The sequence below is a fragment of the Staurois parvus genome, unplaced genomic scaffold (assembly GCF_062004578.1).
Source record: "Staurois parvus isolate SC_StPar_1 unplaced genomic scaffold, SC_StPar_1.0 ptg002591l, whole genome shotgun sequence".
NCBI lineage: Eukaryota > Metazoa > Chordata > Amphibia > Anura > Ranidae > Staurois > Staurois parvus.
Window position 1 is genome coordinate 1 of NW_028320387.1, and position 23,830 is coordinate 23,830.

At 52.8% G+C, this 23,830-nt stretch overlaps 1 protein-coding gene across 1 annotated transcript in view; it reads left to right on the plus strand.

Moving 5' to 3' along the window:
* The first annotated feature begins 3,130 nt into the window (after window positions 1–3,130).
* Window positions 3,131–23,830, plus strand: part of LOC149430612 (methylcytosine dioxygenase tet3-like) — a 59,690-nt gene continuing 38,990 nt past the window's right edge. Inside the window, exon 1 of the mRNA XM_089666191.1 lies at window positions 3,131–3,275. Coding sequence (XP_089522317.1) covers window positions 3,198–3,275 — 78 coding nt within the window. The 5' untranslated portion in view covers window positions 3,131–3,197. The remainder of the gene's footprint in view (window positions 3,276–23,830) is intronic.

Here is a 23,830-nt window from a genome sequence, read left to right on the forward strand (position 1 = left end):
ACCAATGATGGGACGCTATTCCTCCCACTGACACCAATGATGGGGCACTATTCCTCCCACTGACATCAATGATGGGACGCTATTCCTCCCACTGATACCAATGATGGGGCTCTATTCCTCCCACTGACACCAATGATGGGGCACTATTCCTCCCACTGACACCAATGATGGGGCACTATTCCTCCCACTGACACCAATGATGGGGTACTATTCCTCCCACTGACACCAATGATGGGGCACTATTCCTCCCACTGACACCAATGATGGGGCACTATTCCTCCCACTGACACCAATGATGGGGTACTATTCCTCCCACTGACACCAATGATGGGGCACTATTCCTCCCACTGATACTAATGATGGGACACTATTCCTCTCACTGATACCAATGACGGGGCACTATTCCTCTCACTGATACCAATGATGGGGCACTATTCCTCCCACTGACACCAATGATGGGGCACTATTCCTCCCACTGATACCAATGATGGGACACTATTCCTCCCACTGATACCAATGACGGGGCACTATTCCTCCCACTGACACCAACGATGGGACCCTATTCCTCCCACTGACACCAGCGATGGGGCACTATTCCTCCCACTGACACCAGCGATGGGGCACTATTCCTCCCACTGACACCAATGATGGGGCACTATTCCTCCCACTGACTCCAACGATGGGGCGCTATTACTCCCACTGACACCAATGATGGGGCACTATTCCTCCCACTGACACCAATGATGGGGCACTATTCCTCCCACTGACACCAATGACGGGGCACTATTCCTCCCACTGACTCCAACGATGGGGCGCTATTACTCCCACTGACACCAATGACGGGGCACTATTACTCCCACTGACACCAACGATGGGGCACTATTACTCCCACTGACACCAATGATGGTGCACTATTACTCCCACTGACACCAATGATGGGGCACTATTCCTCCCACTGACACCAATGACGGGGCACTATTCCTTCCACTGACATCAATGATGGGGCACTATTCCTCCCACTGACACCAGTGATGGGGCACTATTCCTCCCACTGACACCAATGATGCGGCACTATTCCTCCCACTGACACCAATGATGCGGCACTATTCCTCCCACTGACACCAATGATGGGGCACTATTACTCCCACTGACACCAAGAATGGGACCCTATTCCTCCCACTGACACCAGTGATGGGGCACTATTCCTCCCACTGACACCAATGATGCGGCACTATTCCTCCCACTGACACCAATGATGGAGCACTATTCCTCCCACTGACACCAATGATGGGACACTATTCCTCCCACTGACACCAATGATGGGGCACTATTCCTCCCACTGACACCAAGAATGGGACCCTATTCCTCCCACTGACACCAGTGATGGGGCACTATTCCTCCCACTGACACCAATGATGGGGCACTATTCCTCCCACTGACACCGATGATGGGGCACTATTCCTCCCACTGACACCAATGATGGGGCACTATTCCTCCCACTGACACCAATGATGGGGCACTATTCCTCCCACTGACACCAAGAATGGGACCCTATTCCTCCCACTGACACCAATGATGGGGCACTATTCCTCCCACTGACACCAATGATGGGGCGCTATTCCTCCCACTGATACTAATGATGGGGCACTATTCCTCCCACTGACACCAATGATGGGGCACTATTCCTCCCACTGACTCCAACGATGGGGCGCTATTCCTCCCACTGACACCAATGATGGGTTACTATTCCTCCCACTGATACCAATGATGGGGCACTATTCCTCCCACTGATACTAATGATGGGGCACTATTCCTCCCACTGACACCAATGATGGGGCACTATTCCTCCCACTGACACCAATGATGGGGCACTATTCCTCCCAGTGACACCAATGATGGGGCGCTATTCCTCCCACTGATACCAATGATGGGGCACTATTCCTCCCACTGACTCCAACGATGGGGCGCTATTACTCCCACTGACACCAATGATGGGGCACTATTACTCCCACTGACACCAATGATGGGGCACTATTACTCCCACTGACACCAATGATGGGGCACTATTACTCCCACTGACACCAATGATGGGGCGCTATTCCTTCCACTGACACCAATGATGGGGCGCTATTCCTCCCACTGACTCCAACGATGGGGCGCTATTACTCCCACTGACACCAATGATGGGGCGCTATTACTCCCACTGACACCAATGATGGGGCACTATTACTCCCACTGACACCAATGATGGGGCACTATTACTCCCACTGACACCAATGATGGGGCACTATTACTCCCACTGACACCAATGATGGGGCACTATTCCTCCCACTGACACCAATGACGGGGCACTATTCCTTCCACTGACACCAATGACGGGGCACTATTCCTCCCACTGACACCAGTGATGGGGCACTATTCCTCCCACTGACACCAATGATGGGACACTATTCCTCCCACTGATACCAATGATGGGGCACTATTCCTCCCACTGACACCAATGATGGGGCACTATTCCTCCCACTGATACCAATGATGGGGCACTATTCCTCCCACTGACACCAATGATGGGGCACTATTCCTCCCACTGACACCAATGATGGGGCGCTATTCCTCCCACTGACACCAATGATGGGGCGCTATTCCTCCCACTGACACCAATGATGGGGCACTATTCCTCCCACTGATACCAATGATGGGGCACTATTCCTCCCACTGACACCAATGATGGGGCACTATTCCTCCCACTGACACCAATGATGGGGCACTATTCCTCCCACTGATACCAATGATGGGGCACTATTCCTCCCACTGACACCAATGATGGGGCACTATTCCTCCCACTGACACCAATGATGGGGCACTATTCCTCCCACTGACACCAGTGATGGGGCACTATTCCTTCCACTGACACCAATGATGGGGCACTCTTCCTCCCATTCCCCCGGCTCAGACACGGAACGTTGCAGAGTGGAAGGTTCAGGTTTCTTGTTGTGTCTGAGGAGATTTCACCACACATGACACTCTGGAGATACTGTATAAATTACAAATTACCCCCCCCCTCCCCCCCACCAGGGGAGGGGCGAGTTCCATGTGCTCATTGGGTGTCTGTTGTGTGTTGTAGCCGGACCTGCGCATGCCAAGGGAAGGACCCCAATTCCTGCGGCGCCTCCTTCTCCTTCGGATGTTCCTGGAGCATGTACTTCAATGGCTGCAAGTATGCGCGAAGCAAAACTCCCCGGAAGTTCCGGCTGATCGGCGACAACCCTAAGGAGGTAGGTGGAGGGATTCCATCGATGTGTCGGTGGGACTCAGGAGGCAAGGAGAATATATCGGGGTTGCAGGGTGGAGTCATGTAACACCGATCTGTCTTTATGGATGGCATCTGCTGATTGGATGCTTATGCTGGATGCGAGTCGCTGAGTTTGGGGTTCAAAGTCGCTGAGATCAGAGGGGACGAGGCGCTGAAATTGGGGGCTGCGAGTCGCTGAGATCACAGGCTGCGAGTCGCTGAGATTGGGGGCTGCGAGTCGCTGAGATCGGAGAGGACGAGTCGCTGAGATTGGGGGGACGAGGCGCTGAGATCACAGGCTGCGAGGCGCTGAGATTGGGGGCTGCGAGTCGCTGAGATTGGGGGCTGCGAGTCGCTGAGATCGGAGAGGACGAGGCGCTGAGATCGGGGGGTGCAAGCGTATACCCTCCGCATACACCTGCGCTATATACCGTATACAGCGTGTACCCCCCGCATACACCTGCGCTATATACCGTATACAGCGTGTACCCCCCGCATACACCTGCACTATATACCGTATACAGCGTGTACCCCCCGCATACACCTGCTCTATATACAGTATACAGCGTGTACCCCCCGCATACACCTGCACTATATACCGTATACAGCGCGTACCCCCCGCATACACCTGAGCTATATACCGTATACAGCGTGTACCCCCCACATACACCTGCACTATATACCGTATACAGCGTGTACCCCCCGCATACACCTGAGCTATATACCGTTTACAGCGTGTACCCCCCGCATACACCTGAGCTATATACCGTATACAGCGTGTACCCCCCGAATACACCTGCACTATATACCGTATACAGCGTGTACCCCCCGCATACACCTGCACTATATACCGTATACAGCGTGTACCCCCCGCATACACCTGCACTATATACCGTATACAGCGTGTACCCCCCGCATACACCTGTGCTATATACCGTATACAGCGTGTACCCCCCGCATACACCTGCACTATATACCGTATACAGCGCGTACCCCCCGCATACACCTGTGCTATATACCGTATACAGCATGTACCCCCCGCATACACCTGCACTATATACCGTATACAGCATGTACCCCCCGCATACACCTGCGCTATATACCGTATACAGCGTGTACCCCCCGCATACACCTGCACTATATACCGTATACAGCGTGTACCCCCCGCATACACCTGCACTATATACCGTATACAGCATGTACCCCCCGCATACACCTGAGCTATATACCGTATACAGCGTGTACCCCCCGCATACACCTGCACTATATACCGTATACAGCGTGTACCCCCCGCATACACCTGCACTATATACCGTATACAGCGTGTACCCCCCGCATACACCTGCACTATATACCGTATACAGCATGTACCCCCCCGCATACACCTGAGCTATATACCGTATACAACGTGTACCCCGCATACACCTGAGCTATATACAGTATACAGCGTGTACCCCCCGCATACACCTGAGCTATATACAGTATACAGCGTGTACCCCCCGCATACACCTGAGCTATATACCATATACAGCGTGTACCCCCGCATACACCTGCACTATATACCGTATACAGCGTGTACCCCCCGTATACACCTGCACTATATACCGTATACAGCGTGTACCCCCCGCATACACCTGAGCTATATACCGTATACAGCGCGTACCCTCCGCATACACCTGAGCTATATACCGTATACAGCGTGTACCCCCCGCATACACCTGAGCTATATACAGTATACAGCGTGTACCCCCCGCATACACCTGAGCTATATACCATATACAGCGTGTACCCCCGCATACACCTGCACTATATACCGTATACAGCGTGTACCCCCCGCATACACCTGCACTATATACCGTATACAGCGTGTACCCCCCGCATACACCTGCACTATATACCGTATACAGCGTGTACCCCCCGCATACACCTGCTCTATATACCGTATACAGCGCGTACCCTCCGCATACACCTGAGCTATATACCGTATACAGCGCGTACCCCCCGCATACACCTGCACTATATACTGTATACAGCGTGTACCCCCCGCATACACCTGCACTATATACCGTATACAGCGTGTACCCCCCGCATACACCTGAGCTATATACCGTATACAGCGTGTACCCCCCGCATACACCTGAGCTATATACCGTATACAGCGTGTACCCCCCGCATACACCTGAGCTATATACCGTATACAGCGTGTACCCCCCGCATACACCTGCGCTATATACCGCATACAGCGTGTACCCCCCGCATACACCTGAGCTATATACCGTATACAGCGTGTACCCCCCCCGCATACACCTGCACTATATAACCGTATACAGCGCGTACCCTCCGCATACACCTGAGCTATATACCGTATACAGCGTGTACCCCCCGCATACACCTGAGCTATATACAGTATACAGCGTGTACCCCCCGCATACACCTGCGCTATATACCGTATACAGCGTGTACCCCCCGCATACACCTGCGCTATATACCGTATACAGCGTGTACCCCCCGCATACACCTGCGCTATATACCGTATACAGCGTGTACCCCCCGCATACACCTGAGCTATATACCGTATACAGCGTGTACCCCCCGCATACACCTGAGCTATATACCGTATACAGCGTGTACCCCCCGCATACACCTGCGCTATATACCGTATACAGCGTGTACCCCCCGCATACACCTGAGCTATATACCGTATACAGCGCGTACCCTCCGCATACACCTGAGCTATATACCGTATACAGCGTGTACCCCCCGCATACACCTGCACTATATACCGTATACAGCGTGTACCCCCCGCATACACCTGCACTATATACCGTATACAGCGTGTACCCCCCGCATACACCTGCTCTATATACCGTATACAGCGCGTACCCTCCGCATACACCTGAGCTATATACCGTATACAGCGCGTACCCCCCCGCATACACCTGCACTATATACCGTATACAGCGTGTACCCCCCGCATACACCTGTGCTATATACCGTATACAGCGTGTCCCCCCCCGCATACACCTGCACTATATACCGTATACAGCGCGTACCCCCCGCATACACCTGAGCTATATACCGTATACAGCGTGTACCCCCCGCATACACCTGAGCTATATACCGTATACAGCGCGTACCCCCCGCATACACCTGCGCTATATACCGTATACAGCTTGTACCCCCCCCATACACCTGCGCTATATACCGTATACAGCGTGTACTCCCCGCATACACCTGCGCTATATACCGTATACAGCGTGTACCCCCCGCATACACCTGCGCTATATACCGTATACAGCGTGTACCCCCCGCATACACCTGCACTATATACCGTATACAGCGTGTACCCCCCGCATACACCTGTGCTATATACCGTATACAGCGTGTACCCCCCGCATACACCTGAGCTATATACCGTATACAGCGTGTACCCCCCGCATACACCTGTGCTATATACCGTATACAGCGCGTACTCCCCGCATACACCTGCGCTATATACCGTATACAGCGCGTACCCCCCGCATACACCTGAGCTATATACCGTATACAGCGTGTACCCCCCGCATACACCTGAGCTATATACCGTATACAGCGTGTACCCCCCGCATACACCTGCACTATATACCGTATACAGCGTGTACCCCCCGCATACACCTGCACTATATACCGTATACAGCGCGTACCCCCCGCATACACCTGCACTATATACCGTATACAGCGTGTACCCCCCGCATACACCTGCGCTATATACCGTATACAGCATGTACCCCCCGCATACACCTGTGCTATATACCGTATACAGCGTGTACCCCCCCGCATACACCTGCACTATATACCGTATACAGCGTGTACCCCCCGCATACACCTGCACTATATACCGTATACAGCGTGTACCCCCCGCATACACCTGAGCTATATACCGTATACAGCGTGTACCCCCCGCATACACCTGTGCTATATACCGTATACAGCGTGTACCCCCCGCATACACCTGCGCTATATACCGTATACAGCGTGTACCCCCCGCATACACCTGCGCTATATACCGTATACAGCGTGTACCCCCCGCATACACCTGCGCTATATACCGTATACAGCGTGTACCCCCCGCATACACCTGTGCTATATACCGTATACAGCGTGTACCCCCCGCATACACCTGCACTATATACCATATACAGCGTGTACCCCCCGCATACACCTGCACTATATACCATATACAGCGTGTACCCCCCGCATACACCTGCACTATATACCGTATACAGCGTGTACCCCCCGCATACACCTGCACTATATACCGTATACAGCGTGTACCCCCCGCATACACCTGCGCTATATACCGTATACAGCGTGTACCCCCCGCATACACCTGTGCTATATACCGTATACAGCGTGTACCCCCCCGCATACACCTGCACTATATACCGTATACAGCGCGTACCCTCCGCATACACCTGAGCTATATACCGTATACAGCGTGTACCCCCCGCATACACCTGCGCTATATACCATATACAGCGTGTACCCCCCGTATACACCTGCACTATATACCGTATACAGCGTGTACCCCCCGCATACACCTGAGCTATATACCGTATACAGCGTGTACCCCCCGCATACACCTGCACTATATACTGTATACAGCGTGTACCCCCCGCATACACCTGCACTATATACCGTATACAGCGTGTACCCCCCGCATACACCTGAGCTATATACCGTATACAGCGTGTACCCCCCGCATACACCTGCGCTATATACCATATACAGCGTGTACCCCCCGTATACACCTGCACTATATACCGTATACAGCGTGTACCCCCCGCATACACCTGAGCTATATACCGTATACAGCGTGTACCCCCCGCATACACCTGCACTATATACTGTATACAGCGTGTACCCCCCGCATACACCTGCACTATATACCGTATACAGCGTGTACCCCCCGCATACACCTGAGCTATATACCGTATACAGCGTGTACCCCCCGCATACACCTGAGCTATATACCGTATACAGCTTGTACCCCCCCCATACACCTGCGCTATATACCGTATACAGCGCGTACCCTCCGCATACACCTGAGCTATATACCGTATACAGCGTGTACCCCCCGCATACACCTGCGCTATATACCGTATACAGCGTGTACCCCCCGCATACACCTGAGCTATATACCGTATACAGCGCGTACCCTCCGCATACACCTGAGCTATATACCGTATACAGCGTGTACCCCCCGCATACACCTGCACTATATACCGTATACAGCGTGTACCCCCCGCATACACCTGCACTATATACCGTATACAGCGTGTACCCCCCGCATACACCTGCTCTATATACCAAATACAGCGCGTACCCTCCGCATACACCTGAGCTATATACCGTATACAGCGCGTACCCCCCGCATACACCTGTGCTATATACCGTATACAGCGTGTCCCCCCCCGCATACACCTGCGCTATATACCGTATACAGCGCGTACCCCCCGCATACACCTGAGCTATATACCGTATACAGCGTGTACCCCCCGCATACACCTGAGCTATATACCGTATACAGCGCGTACCCCCCGCATACACCTGCGCTATATACCGTATACAGCTTGTACCCCCCCCATACACCTGCGCTATATACCGTATACAGCGTGTACTCCCCGCATACACCTGCGCTATATACCGTATACAGCGTGTACCCCCCGCATACACCTGCGCTATATACCGTATACAGCGTGTACCCCCCGCATACACCTGCACTATATACCGTATACAGCGTGTACCCCCCGCATACACCTGTGCTATATACCGTATACAGCGTGTACCCCCCGCATACACCTGAGCTATATACCGTATACAGCGTGTACCCCCCGCATACACCTGTGCTATATACCGTATACAGCGCGTACTCCCCGCATACACCTGCGCTATATACCGTATACAGCGCGTACCCCCCGCATACACCTGTGCTATATACCGTATACAGCGCGTACCCCCCGCATACACCTGAGCTATATACCGTATACAGCGTGTACCCCCCGCATACACCTGCACTATATACCGTATACAGCGTGTACCCCCCGCATACACCTGCACTATATACCGTATACAGCGCGTACCCCCCGCATACACCTGCACTATATACCGTATACAGCGTGTACCCCCCGCATACACCTGAGCTATATACCGTATACAGCATGTACCCCCCGCATACACCTGAGCTATATACCGTATACAGCGCGTACCCCCCGCATACACCTGCACTATATACCGTATACAGCGTGTACCCCCCGCATACACCTGCACTATATACCGTATACAGCGTGTACCCCCCGCATACACCTGCGCTATATACCGTATACAGCGTGTACCCCCCCGCATACACCTGCACTATATACCGTATACAGCGTGTACCCCCCGCATACACCTGAGCTATATACCGTATACAGCGTGTACCCCCCGCATACACCTGTGCTATATACCGTATACAGCGTGTACCCCCCGCATACACCTGTGCTATATACCGTATACAGCGTGTACCCTCCGCATACACCTGCACTATATACCGTATACAGCGCGTACCCCCCGCATACACCTGAGCTATATACCGTATACAGCGTGTACCCCCCGCATACACCTGAGCTATATACCGTATACAGCGTGTACCCCCCGCATACACCTGAGCTATATACCGTATACAGCGTGTACCCTCCGCATACACCTGAGCTATATACCGTATACAGCGTGTACCCCCCGCATACACCTGCACTATATACCGTATACAGCATGTACCCCCCCGCATACACCTGAGCTATATACCGTATACAGCGTGTACCCCCCGCATACACCTGCGCTATATACCGTATACAGCGTGTACCCCCCGCATACACCTGCACTATATACCGTATACAGCATGTACCCCCCCGCATACACCTGAGCTATATACCGTATACAGCGTGTACCCCCCGCATACACCTGAGCTATATACCGTATACAGCGTGTACCCCCCGCATACACCTGAGCTATATACCGTATACAGCGTGTACCCCCCGCATACACCTGCACTATATACCGTATACAGCGTGTACCCCCCGCATACACCTGCACTATATACCGTATACAGCGTGTACCCCCCGCATACACCTGAGCTATATACCGTATACAGCGTGTACCCCCCGCATACACCTGAGCTATATACCGTATACAGCGTGTACCCCCCGCATACACCTGAGCTATATACCGTATACAGCGTGTACCCCCCGCATACACCTGAGCTATATACCGTATACAGCGCGTACCCCCCACATACACCTGCGCTATATACCGTATACAGCGTGTACCCCCCGCATACACCTGCGCTATATACCGTATACAGCGTGTACCCCCCGCATACACCTGCGCTATATACCGTATACAGCGTGTACCCCCCGCATACACCTGTGCTATATACCGTATACAGCGTGTCCCCCCCCGCATACACCTGCACTATATACCGTATACAGCGCGTACCCCCCGCATACACCTGCACTATATACCGTATACAGCGTGTACCCCCCGCATACACCTGCACTATATACCGTATACAGCGTGTACCCCCCGCATACACCTGAGCTATATACCGTATACAGCGCGTACCCCCCGCATACACCTGCGCTATATACCGTATACAGCTTGTACCCCCCCCATACACCTGCGCTATATACCGTATACAGCGTGTACTCCCCGCATACACCTGCGCTATATACCGTATACAGCGTGTACCCCCCGCATACACCTGAGCTATATACCGTATACAGCATGTACCCCCCGCATACACCTGCACTATATACCGTATACAGCGTGTACCCCCCGCATACACCTGAGCTATATACCGTATACAGCGCGTACCCCCCGCATACACCTGTGCTATATACCGTATACAGCGTGTACCCCCCGCATACACCTGCACTATATACCGCATACAGCGTGTACCCCCCGCATACACCTGCACTATATACAGTATACAGCGTGTACCCCCCGCATACACCTGTGCTATATACCGTATACAGCGTGTACCCCCCGCATACACCTGTGCTATATACCGTATACAGCGTGTACCCCCCGCATACACCTGCGCTATATACCGTATACAGCGTGTACCCCCCGCATACACCTGAGCTATATACCGTATACAGCGTGTACCCCCCGCATACACCTGTGCTATATACCGTATACAGCGCGTACTCCCCGCATACACCTGCGCTATATACCGTATACAGCGCGTACCCCCCGCATACACCTGTGCTATATACCGTATACAGCGCGTACCCCCCGCATACACCTGAGCTATATACCGTATACAGCGTGTACCCCCCGCATACACCTGCACTATATACCGTATACAGCGCGTACCCCCCGCATACACCTGTGCTATATACCGTATACAGCGTGTACCCCCCGCATACACCTGCACTATATACCGTATACAGCGTGTACCCCCCGCATACACCTGAGCTATATACCGTATACAGCGTGTACCCCCCGCATACACCTGTGCTATATACCGTATACAGCGCGTACTCCCCGCATACACTTGCGCTATATACCGTATACAGCGCGTACCCCCCGCATACACCTGAGCTATATACCGTATACAGCGTGTACCCCCCGCATACACCTGAGCTATATACCGTATACAGAGTGTACCCCCCGCATACACCTGCACTATATACCGTATACAGCGTGTACCCCCCGCATACACCTGCACTATATACCGTATACAGCGTGTACCCCCCGCATACACCTGAGCTATATACCGTATACAGCGCGTACCCCCCGCATACACCTGCACTATATACCGTATACAGCATGTACCCCCCGCATACACCTGTGCTATATACCGTATACAGCGTGTACCCCCCCCGCATACACCTGCACTATATACCGTATACAGCGTGTACCCCCCGCATACACCTGCACTATATACCGTATACAGCTTGTACCCCCCACATACACCTGCACTATATACCGTATACAGCGTGTACCCCCCGCATACACCTGAGCTATATACCGTATACAGCGTGTACCCCCCGCATACACCTGCACTATATACCGTATACTGCGTGTACCCCCCGCATACACCTGAGCTATATACCGTATACAGCGTGTACCCCCCGCATACACCTGCTCTATATACCGTATACAGCGTGTACCCCCCGCATACACCTGCGCTATATACCGTATACAGCGTGTACCCCCCGCATACACCTGAGCTATATACCGTATACAGCGTGTACCCCCCGCATACACCTGCACTATATACCGTATACAGCGTGTACCCCCCGCATACACCTGCACTATATACCGTATACAGAGTGTACCCCCCGCATACACCTGCACTATATACCGTATACAGCGTGTACCCCCCGCATACACCTGAGCTATATACCGTATACAGCGTGTACCCCCCGCATACACCTGTGCTATATACCGTATACAGCGTGTACCCCCCGCATACACCTGAGCTATATACCGTATACAGCGTGTATCCCCCGCATACACCTGCACTATATACCGTATACAGCATGTACCCCCCGCATACACCTGCACTATATACCGTATACAGCGTGTACCCCCCGCATACACCTGCACTATATACCGTATACAGCGTGTACCCCCCGCATACACCTGCGCTATATACCGTATACAGCGTGTACCCCCCGCATACACCTGAGCTATATACCGTATACAGCGTGTACCCCCCGCATACACCTGTGCTATATACCGTATACAGCGCGTACCCTCCGCATACACCTGAGCTATATACCGTATACAGCGCGTACCCCCCGCATACACCTGCGCTATATACCGTATACAGCGTGTACCCCCCGCATACACCTGCGCTATATACCGTATACAGCGCGTACCCCCCGCATACACCTGCACTATATACCGTATACAGCGTGTACCCCCCGCATACACCTGCGCTATATACCGTATACAGCTTGTACCCCCCCCCATACACCTGCGCTATATACCGTATACAGCGTGTACTCCCCGCATACACCTGCGCTATATACCGTATACAGCGTGTACCCCCCGCATACACCTGCGCTATATACCGTATACAGCGTGTACCCCCCGCATACACCTGCACTATATACCGTATACAGCGTGTACCCCCCGCATACACCTGCACTATATACCGTATACAGCGTGTACCCCCCGCATACACCTGCACTATATACAGTATACAGCGTGTACCCCCCGCATACACCTGCACTATATACCGTATACAGAGTGTACCCCCCGCATACACCTGCGCTATATACCGTATACAGCGTGTACCCCCCGCATACACCTGCGCTATATACCGTATACAGCGCGTACCCCCCGCATACACCTGCGCTATATACCGTATACAACGTGTACCCCCCGCATACACCTGCACTATATACCGTATACAGCGTGTACCCCCCGCATACACCTGCACTATATACCGTATACAGCATGTACCCCCCGCATACACCTGCACTATATACCGTATACAGCGTGTACCCCCCGCATACACCTGCACTATATACCGTATACAGCGCGTACCCCCCGCATACACCTGAGCTATATACCGTATACAGCGTGTACCCCCCGCATACACCTGCACTATATACCGTATACAGCGTGTACCCCCCGCATACACCTGCGCTATATACCGTATACAGCGTGTACCCCCCACATACACCTGAGCTATATACCGTATACAGCGCGTACCCCCCGCATACACCTGCACTATATACCGTATACAGCGTGTACCCCCCGCATACACCTGAGCTATATACCGTATACAGCGCGTACCCCCCGCATACACCTGCACTATATACCGTATACAGCGTGTACCCCCCGCATACACCTGTGCTATATACCGTATACAGCGTGTACCCCCCGCATACACCTGAGCTATATACCGTATACAGCGTGTACCCCCCGCATACACCTGTGCTATATACCGTATACAGCGTGTACCCCCCGCATACACCTGAGCTATATACCGTATACAGCGTGTACCCCCCGCATACACCTGAGCTATATACCGTATACAGCGTGTACTCCCCGCATACACCTGAGCTATATACCGTATACAGCGCGTACCCCCCACATACACCTGCGCTATATACCGTATACAGCGTGTACCCCCCGCATACACCTGCGCTATATACCGTATACAGCGTGTACCCCCCGCATACACCTGCGCTATATACCGTATACAGCGTGTACCCCCCGCATACACCTGCACTATATACCGTATACAGCGCGTACCCCCCGCATACACCTGAGCTATATACCGTATACAGCGCGTACCCCCCGCATACACCTGAGCTATATACCGTATACAGCGCGTACCCCCCGCATACACCTGCACTATATACCGTATACAGCGTGTACCCCCCGCATACACCTGCACTATATACCGTATACAGCGTGTACCCCCCGCATACACCTGCACTATATACCGTATACAGCGTGTACCCCCCGCATACACCTGAGCTATATACCGTATACAGCGCGTACCCCCCACATACACCTGCGCTATATACCGTATACAGCGTGTACCCCCCGCATACACCTGCACTATATACAGTATACAGCGTGTACCCCCCGCATACACCTGCACTATATACCATATACAGCGTGTACCCCCCGCATACACCTGCGCTATATACCGTATACAGCGTGTACCCCCCGCATACACCTGCGCTATATACCGTATACAGCGTGTACCCCCCGCATACACCTGCACTATATACCGTATACAGCGCGTACCCCCCGCATACACCTGAGCTATATACCGTATACAGCGCGTACCCCCCGCATACACCTGAGCTATATACCGTATACAGCGCGTACCCCCCGCATACACCTGCACTATATACCGTATACAGCGTGTACCCCCCGCATACACCTGCACTATATACCGTATACAGCGTGTACCCCCCGCATACACCTGTACTATATACCGTATACAGCGTGTACCCCCGCATACACCTGCACTATATACCGTATACAGCATGTACCCCCCGCATACACCTGCACTATATACCGTATACAGCGTGTACCCCCCGCATACACCTGCGCTATATACCGTATACAGCGTGTACCCCCCGCATACACCTGAGCTATATACCGTATACAGCGTGTACCCCCGCATACACCTGCACTATATACCGTATACAGCATGTACCCCCCCGCATACACCTGAGCTATATACCGTATACAGCGTGTACCCCCCCGCATACACCTGCACTATATACCGTATACAGCGTGTACCCCCCGCATACACCTGCGCTATATACCGTATACAACGTGTACCCCCCGCATACACCTGCACTATATACCGTATACAGCGTGTACCCCCCGCATACACCTGCACTATATACCGTATACAGCGCGTACCCCCCACATACACCTGCGCTATATACCGTATACAGCGTGTACCCCCCGCATACACCTGCGCTATATACCGTATACAGCGTGTACCCCCCGCATACACCTGCGCTATATACCGTATACAGCGCGTACCCCCCGCATACACCTGCACTATATACCGTATACAGCGCGTACCCCCCGCATACACCTGAGCTATATACCGTATACAGCGCGTACCCCCCGCATACACCTGAGCTATATACCGTATACAGCGCGTACCCCCCGCATACACCTGCACTATATACCTTATACAGCGTGTACCCCCCCGCATACACCTGCACTATATACCTTATACAGCGTGTACCCCCCCGCATACACCTGCACTATATACCGTATACAGCGCGTACCCCCCGCATACACCTGCACTATATACCGTATACAGCGTGTACCCCCCCGCATACACCTGCACTATATACCGTATACAGCGCGTACCCCCCGCATACACCTGCACTATATACCGTATACAGCGCGTACCCCCCGCATACACCTGCACTATATATCGTATACAGCGTGTACCCCCCGCATACACCTGCACTATATACCATATACAGCGTGTACCCCCGCATACACCTGCACTATATATCGTATACAGCGTGTACCCCCCGCATACACCTGTACTATATACCGTATACAGCGTGTACCCCCCGCATACACCTGAGCTATATACCGTATACAGCGCGTACCCCCCGCATACACCTGCACTATATACCGTATACAGCGTGTACCCCCCGCATACACCTGAGCTATATACAGCGTGTACCCCCCGCATACACCTGCACTATATACCGTATACAGCGTGTACCCCCCGCATACACCTGCACTATATACCGTATACAGCGTGTACCCCCCACATACACCTGCGCTATATACCGTATACAGCGTGTACCCCCCGCATACACCTGCGCTATATACCGTATACAGCGTGTACCCCCCGCATACACCTGCGCTATATACCGTATACAGCGTGTACCCCCCGCATACACCTGAGCTATATACCGTATACAACGTGTACCCCCCACATACACCTGAGCTATATACCGTATACAGCGCGTACCCCCCGCATACACCTGAGCTATATACCGTATACAGCGCGTACCCCCCGCATACACCTGCACTATATACCGTATACAGCGTGTACCCCCCGCATACACCTGCACTATATACCGTATACAGCATGTACCCCCCGCATACACCTGCACTATATACCGTATACAGCGTGTACCCCCCGCATACACCTGCACTATATACCGTATACAGCGTGTACCCCCCGCATACACCTGTACTATATACCGTATACAGCGTGTACCCCCCGTATACACCTGAGCTATATACCGTATACAGCGTGTACCCCCGCATACACCTGCACTATATACCGTATACAGCATGTACCCCCCGCATACACCTGCACTATATACCGTATACAGCATGTACCCCCCGCATACACCTGTGCTATATACCGTATACAGCGTGTACCCCCCGCATACACCTGAGCTATATACCGTATACAGCGTGTACCCCCGCATACACCTGCACTATATACCGTATACAGCGTGTACCCCCCCGCATACACCTGCACTATATACCGTATACAGCGCGTACCCCCCACATACACCTGCACTATATACAGTATACAGCATGTACCCCCCGCATACACCTGCACTATATACCGTATACAGCGTGTACCCCCCGCATACACCTGCACTATATACCGTATACAGCGTGTACCCCCCGCATACACCTGCACTATATACCGTATACAGCGTGTACCCCCCGCATACACCTGAGCTATATACCGTATACAGCGTGTACCCCCCGCATACACCTGAGCTATATACACAGCGTGTACCCCCCGCATACACCTGCACTATATACCGTATACAGCATGTACCCCCCGCATACACCTGCACTATATACCGTATACAGCATGTACCCCCCCGCATACACCTGCACTATATACCGTATACAGCATGTACCCCCCGCATACACCTGCACTATATACCGTATACAGAGTGTACCCCCCGCATACACCTGCGCTATATACCGTATACAGCGTGTACCCCCCGCATACACCTGCGCTATATACCGTATACAGCGCGTACCCCCCGCATACACCTGCGCTATATACCGTATACAACGTGTACCCCCCGCATACACCTGCACTATATACCGTATACAGCGCGTACCCCCCGCATACACCTGCACTATATACCGTATACAGCGCGTACCCCCCGCATACACCTGAGCTATATACCGTATACAGCGCGTACCCTCCGCATACACCTGTGCTATATACCGTATACAGCGTGTACCCCCCGCATACACCTGAGCTATATACCGTATACAGCGTGTACCCCCCGCATACACCTGTGCTATATACCGTATACAGCGTGTACCCCCCGCATACACCTGAGCTATATACCGTATACAGCGTGTACCCCCCGCATACACCTGAGCTATATACCGTATACAGCGTGTACTCCCCGCATACACCTGAGCTATATACCGTATACAGCGCGTACCCCCCACATACACCTGCGCTATATACCGTATACAGCGTGTACCCCCCGCATACACCTGCGCTATATACCGTATACAGCGTGTACCCCCCGCATACACCTGCGCTATATACCGTATACAGCGTGTACCCCCCGCATACACCTGCACTATATACCGTATACAGCGTGTACCCCCCGCATACACCTGCGCTATATACCGTATACAGCGTGTACCCCCCGCATACACCTGCACTATATACCGTATACAGCGTGTACCCCCCGCATACACCTGAGCTATATACCGTATACAGCGCGTACCCCCCGCATACACCTGCACTATATACCGTATACAGCGTGTACCCCCCGCATACACCTGAGCTATATACCGTATACAGCGCGTACCCCCCGCATACACCTGAGCTATATACCGTATACAGCGCGTACCCCCCACATACACCTGCGCTATATACCGTATACAGCGTGTACCCCCCGCATACACCTGCACTATATACAGTATACAGCGTGTACCCCCCGCATACACCTGCACTATATACCATATACAGCGTGTACCCCCCGCATACACCTGCGCTATATACCGTATACAGCGTGTACCCCCCGCATACACCTGCGCTATATACCGTATACAGCGTGTACCCCCCGCATACACCTGCACTATATACCGTATACAGCGCGTACCCCCCGCATACACCTGAGCTATATACCGTATACAGCGCGTACCCCCCGCATACACCTGAGCTATATACCGTATACAGCGCGTACCCCCCGCATACACCTGCACTATATACCGTATACAGCGTGTACCCCCCGCATACACCTGCACTATATACCGTATACAGCATGTACCCCCCGCATACACCTGCACTATATACCGTATACAGCGTGTACCCCCCGCATACACCTGCACTATATACCGTATACAGCGTGTACCCCCCGCATACACCTGTACTATATACCGTATACAGCGTGTACCCCCCGCATACACCTGCGCTATATACCGTATACAGAGTGTACCCCCCGCATACACCTGTGCTATATACCGTATACAGCGCGTACCCCCCGCATACACCTGCGCTATATACCGTATACAGAGTGTACCCCCCGCATACACCTGTGCTATATACCGTATACAGCATGTACCCCCCCGCATACACCTGAGCTATATACCGTATACAGCGTGTACCCCCCCGCATACACCTGCACTATATACCGTATACAGCGTGTACCCCCCGCATACACCTGCACTATATACCGTATACAGCGTGTACCCCCCGCATACACCTGCGCTATATACCGTATACAGCGCGTACCCCCCGCATACACCTGCACTATATACCGTATACAGCGCGTACCCCCCGCATACACCTGAGCTATATACCGTATACAGCGCGTACCCCCCGCATACACCTGAGCTATATACCGTATACAGCGCGTACCCCCCGCATACACCTGCACTATATACCTTATACAGCGTGTACCCCCCCGCATACACCTGCACTATATACCGTATACAGCGCGTACCCCCCGCATACACCTGCACTATATACCGTATACAGCGTGTACCCCCCCGCATACACCTGCACTATATACCGTATACAGCGCGTACCCCCCGCATACACCTGCACTATATACCGTATACAGCGCGTACCCCCCGCATACACCTGCACTATATATCGTATACAGCGTGTACCCCCCGCATACACCTGCACTATATACCATATACAGCGTGTACCCCCGCATACACCTGCACTATATATCGTATACAGCGTGTACCCCCCGCATACACCTGCACTATATACCGTATACAGCGCGTACCCCCCGCATACACCTGTACTATATACCGTATACAGCGTGTACCCCCCGCATACACCTGAGCTATATACCGTATACAGCGCGTACCCCCCGCATACACCTGCACTATATACCGTATACAGCGTGTACCCCCCGCATACACCTGAGCTATATACAGCGTGTACCCCCCGCATACACCTGCACTATATACCGTATACAGCGTGTACCCCCCGCATACACCTGCACTATATACCGTATACAGCGTGTACCCCCCACATACACCTGCGCTATATACCGTATACAGCGTGTACCCCCCGCATACACCTGCGCTATATACCGTATACAGCGTGTACCCCCCGCATACACCTGCGCTATATACCGTATACAGCGTGTACCCCCCGCATACACCTGAGCTATATACCGTATACAACGTGTACCCCCCGCATACACCTGCGCTATATACCGTATACAGCGTGTACCCCCCACATACACCTGAGCTATATACCGTATACAGCGCGTACCCCCCGCATACACCTGAGCTATATACCGTATACAGCGCGTACCCCCCGCATACACCTGCACTATATACCGTATACAGCGTGTACCCCCCGCATACACCTGCACTATATACCGTATACAGCATGTACCCCCCGCATACACCTGCACTATATACCGTATACAGCGTGTACCCCCCGCATACACCTGCACTATATACCGTATACAGTGCGTACCCCCCGCATACACCTGTACTATATACCGTATACAGCGTGTACCCCCCGCATACACCTGCACTATATACCGTATACAGCGTGTACCCCCCGCATACACCTGTACTATATACCGTATACAGCGTGTACCCCCCGCATACACCTGCACTATATACCGTATACAGCGCGTACCCCCCGCATACACCTGCACTATATACCGTATACAGCATGTACCCCCCGCATACACCTGCACTATATACCGTATACAGCATGTACCCCCCGCATACACCTGTGCTATATACCGTATACAGCGTGTACCCCCCGCATACACCTGCACTATATACCGTATACAGCATGTACCCCCCGTATACACCTGAGCTATATACCGTATACAGCGTGTACCCCCGCATACACCTGCACTATATACCGTATACAGCATGTACCCCCCGCATACACCTGCACTATATACCGTATACAGCATGTACCCCCCGCATACACCTGTGCTATATACCGTATACAGCGTGTACCCCCCGCATACACCTGCGCTATATACCGTATACAGCGTGTACCCCCCGCATACACCTGAGCTATATACCGTATACAGCGTGTACCCCCGCATACACCTGCACTATATACCGTATACAGCATGTACCCCCCCGCATACACCTGAGCTATATACCGTATACAGCGTGTACCCCCCGCATACACCTGTGCTATATACCGTATACAGCGTGTACCCCCCGCATACACCTGCACTATATACCGTATACAGCGTGTACCCCCCGCATACACCTGCACTATATACCGTATACAGCGCGTACCCCCCACATACACCTGCACTATATACAGTATACAGCGTGTACCCCCCCCGCATACACCTGCACTATATACCGTATACAGCGTGTACCCCCTGCATACACCTGCACTATATACCGTATACAGCGTGTACCCCCCGCATACACCTGCACTATATACCGTATACAGCGTGTACCCCCCGCATACACCTGCACTATATTCCGTATACAGCGTGTACCCCCCGCATACACCTGCACTATATACCGTATACAGCGTGTACCCCCCGCATACACCTGAGCTATATACCGTATACAGCGTGTACCCCCCACATACACCTGCACTATATACCGTATACAGAGTGTACCCCCCGCATACACCTGTGCTATATACCGTATACAGCGTGTACCCCCCGCATACACCTGAGCTATATACCGTATACAGCTTGTACCCCCCCCATACACCTGCGCTATATACCGTATACAACGTGTACCCCCGCATACACCTGCACTATATACAGTATACAGCGTGTACCCCCCGCATACACCTGCACTATATACCGTATACAGCATGTACCCCCCGCATACACCTGCACTATATACCGTATACAGCGTGTACCCCCCGCATACACCTGTACTATATACCGTATACAGCGTGTACCCCCGCATACACCTGCACTATATACCGTATACAGCATGTACCCCCCGCATACACCTGCACTATATACCGTATACAGCATGTACCCCCCGCATACACCTGTGCTATATACCGTATACAGCGTGTACCCCCCGCATACACCTGCGCTATATACCGTATACAGCGTGTACCCCCCGCATACACCTGAGCTATATACCGTATACAGCGTGTACCCCCGCATACACCTGCACTATATACCGTATACAGCATGTACCCCCCCGCATACACCTGAGCTATATACCGTATACAGCGTGTACCCCCCCGCATACACCTGCACTATATACCGTATACAGCGTGTACCCCCCGCATACACCTGCGCTATATACCGTATACAACGTGTACCCCCCGCATACACCTGCACTATATACCGTATACAGCGCGTACCCCCCGCATACACCTGAGCTATATACCGTATACAGCGTGTACCCCCCGCATACACCTGCACTATATACCGTATACAGCGCGTACCCCCCGCATACACCTGAGCTATATACCGTATACAGCGTGTACCCCCCGCATACACCTGCACTATATACCGTATACAGCGTGTACCCCCCGCATACACCTGAGCTATATACCGTATACAGCGTGTACCCCCCGCATACACCTGCTCTATATACCAAATACAGCGTGTACCCCCCGCATACACCTGAGCTATATACCGTATACAGCGCGTACCCCCCGCATACACCTGTGCTATATACCGTATACAGCGTGTCCCCCCCCGCATACACCTGCACTATATACCGTATACAGCGCGTACCCCCCGCATACACCTGAGCTATATACCGTATACAGCGTGTACCCCCCGCATACACCTGAGCTATATACCGTATACAGCGCGTACCCCCCGCATACACCTGCGCTATATACCGTATACAGCTTGTACCCCCCCCATACACCTGCGCTATATACCGTATACAGCGTGTACTCCCCGCATACACCTGCGCTATATACCGTATACAGCGTGTACCCCCCGCATACACCTGCGCTATATACCGTATACAGCGTGTACCCCCCGCATACACCTGCACTATATACCGTATACAGCGTGTACCCCCCGCATACACCTGTGCTATATACCGTATACAGCGTGTACCCCCCGCATACACCTGAGCTATATACCGTATACAGCGTGTACCCCCCGCATACACCTGTGCTATATACCGTATACAGCGCGTACTCCCCGCATACACCTGCGCTATATACCGTATACAGCGCGTACCCCCCGCATACACCTGTGCTATATACCGTATACAGCGCGTACCCCCCGCATACACCTGAGCTATATACCGTATACAGCGTGTACCCCCCGCATACACCTGCACTATATACCGTATACAGCGTGTACCCCCCGCATACACCTGCACTATATACCGTATACAGCATGTACCCCCCGCATACACCTGAGCTATATACCGTATACAGCATGTACCCCCCGCATACACCTGAGCTATATACCGTATACAGCGCGTACCCCCCGCATACACCTGCACTATATACCGTATACAGCGTGTACCCCCCGCATACACCTGCACTATATACCGTATACAGCGTGTACCCCCCGCATACACCTG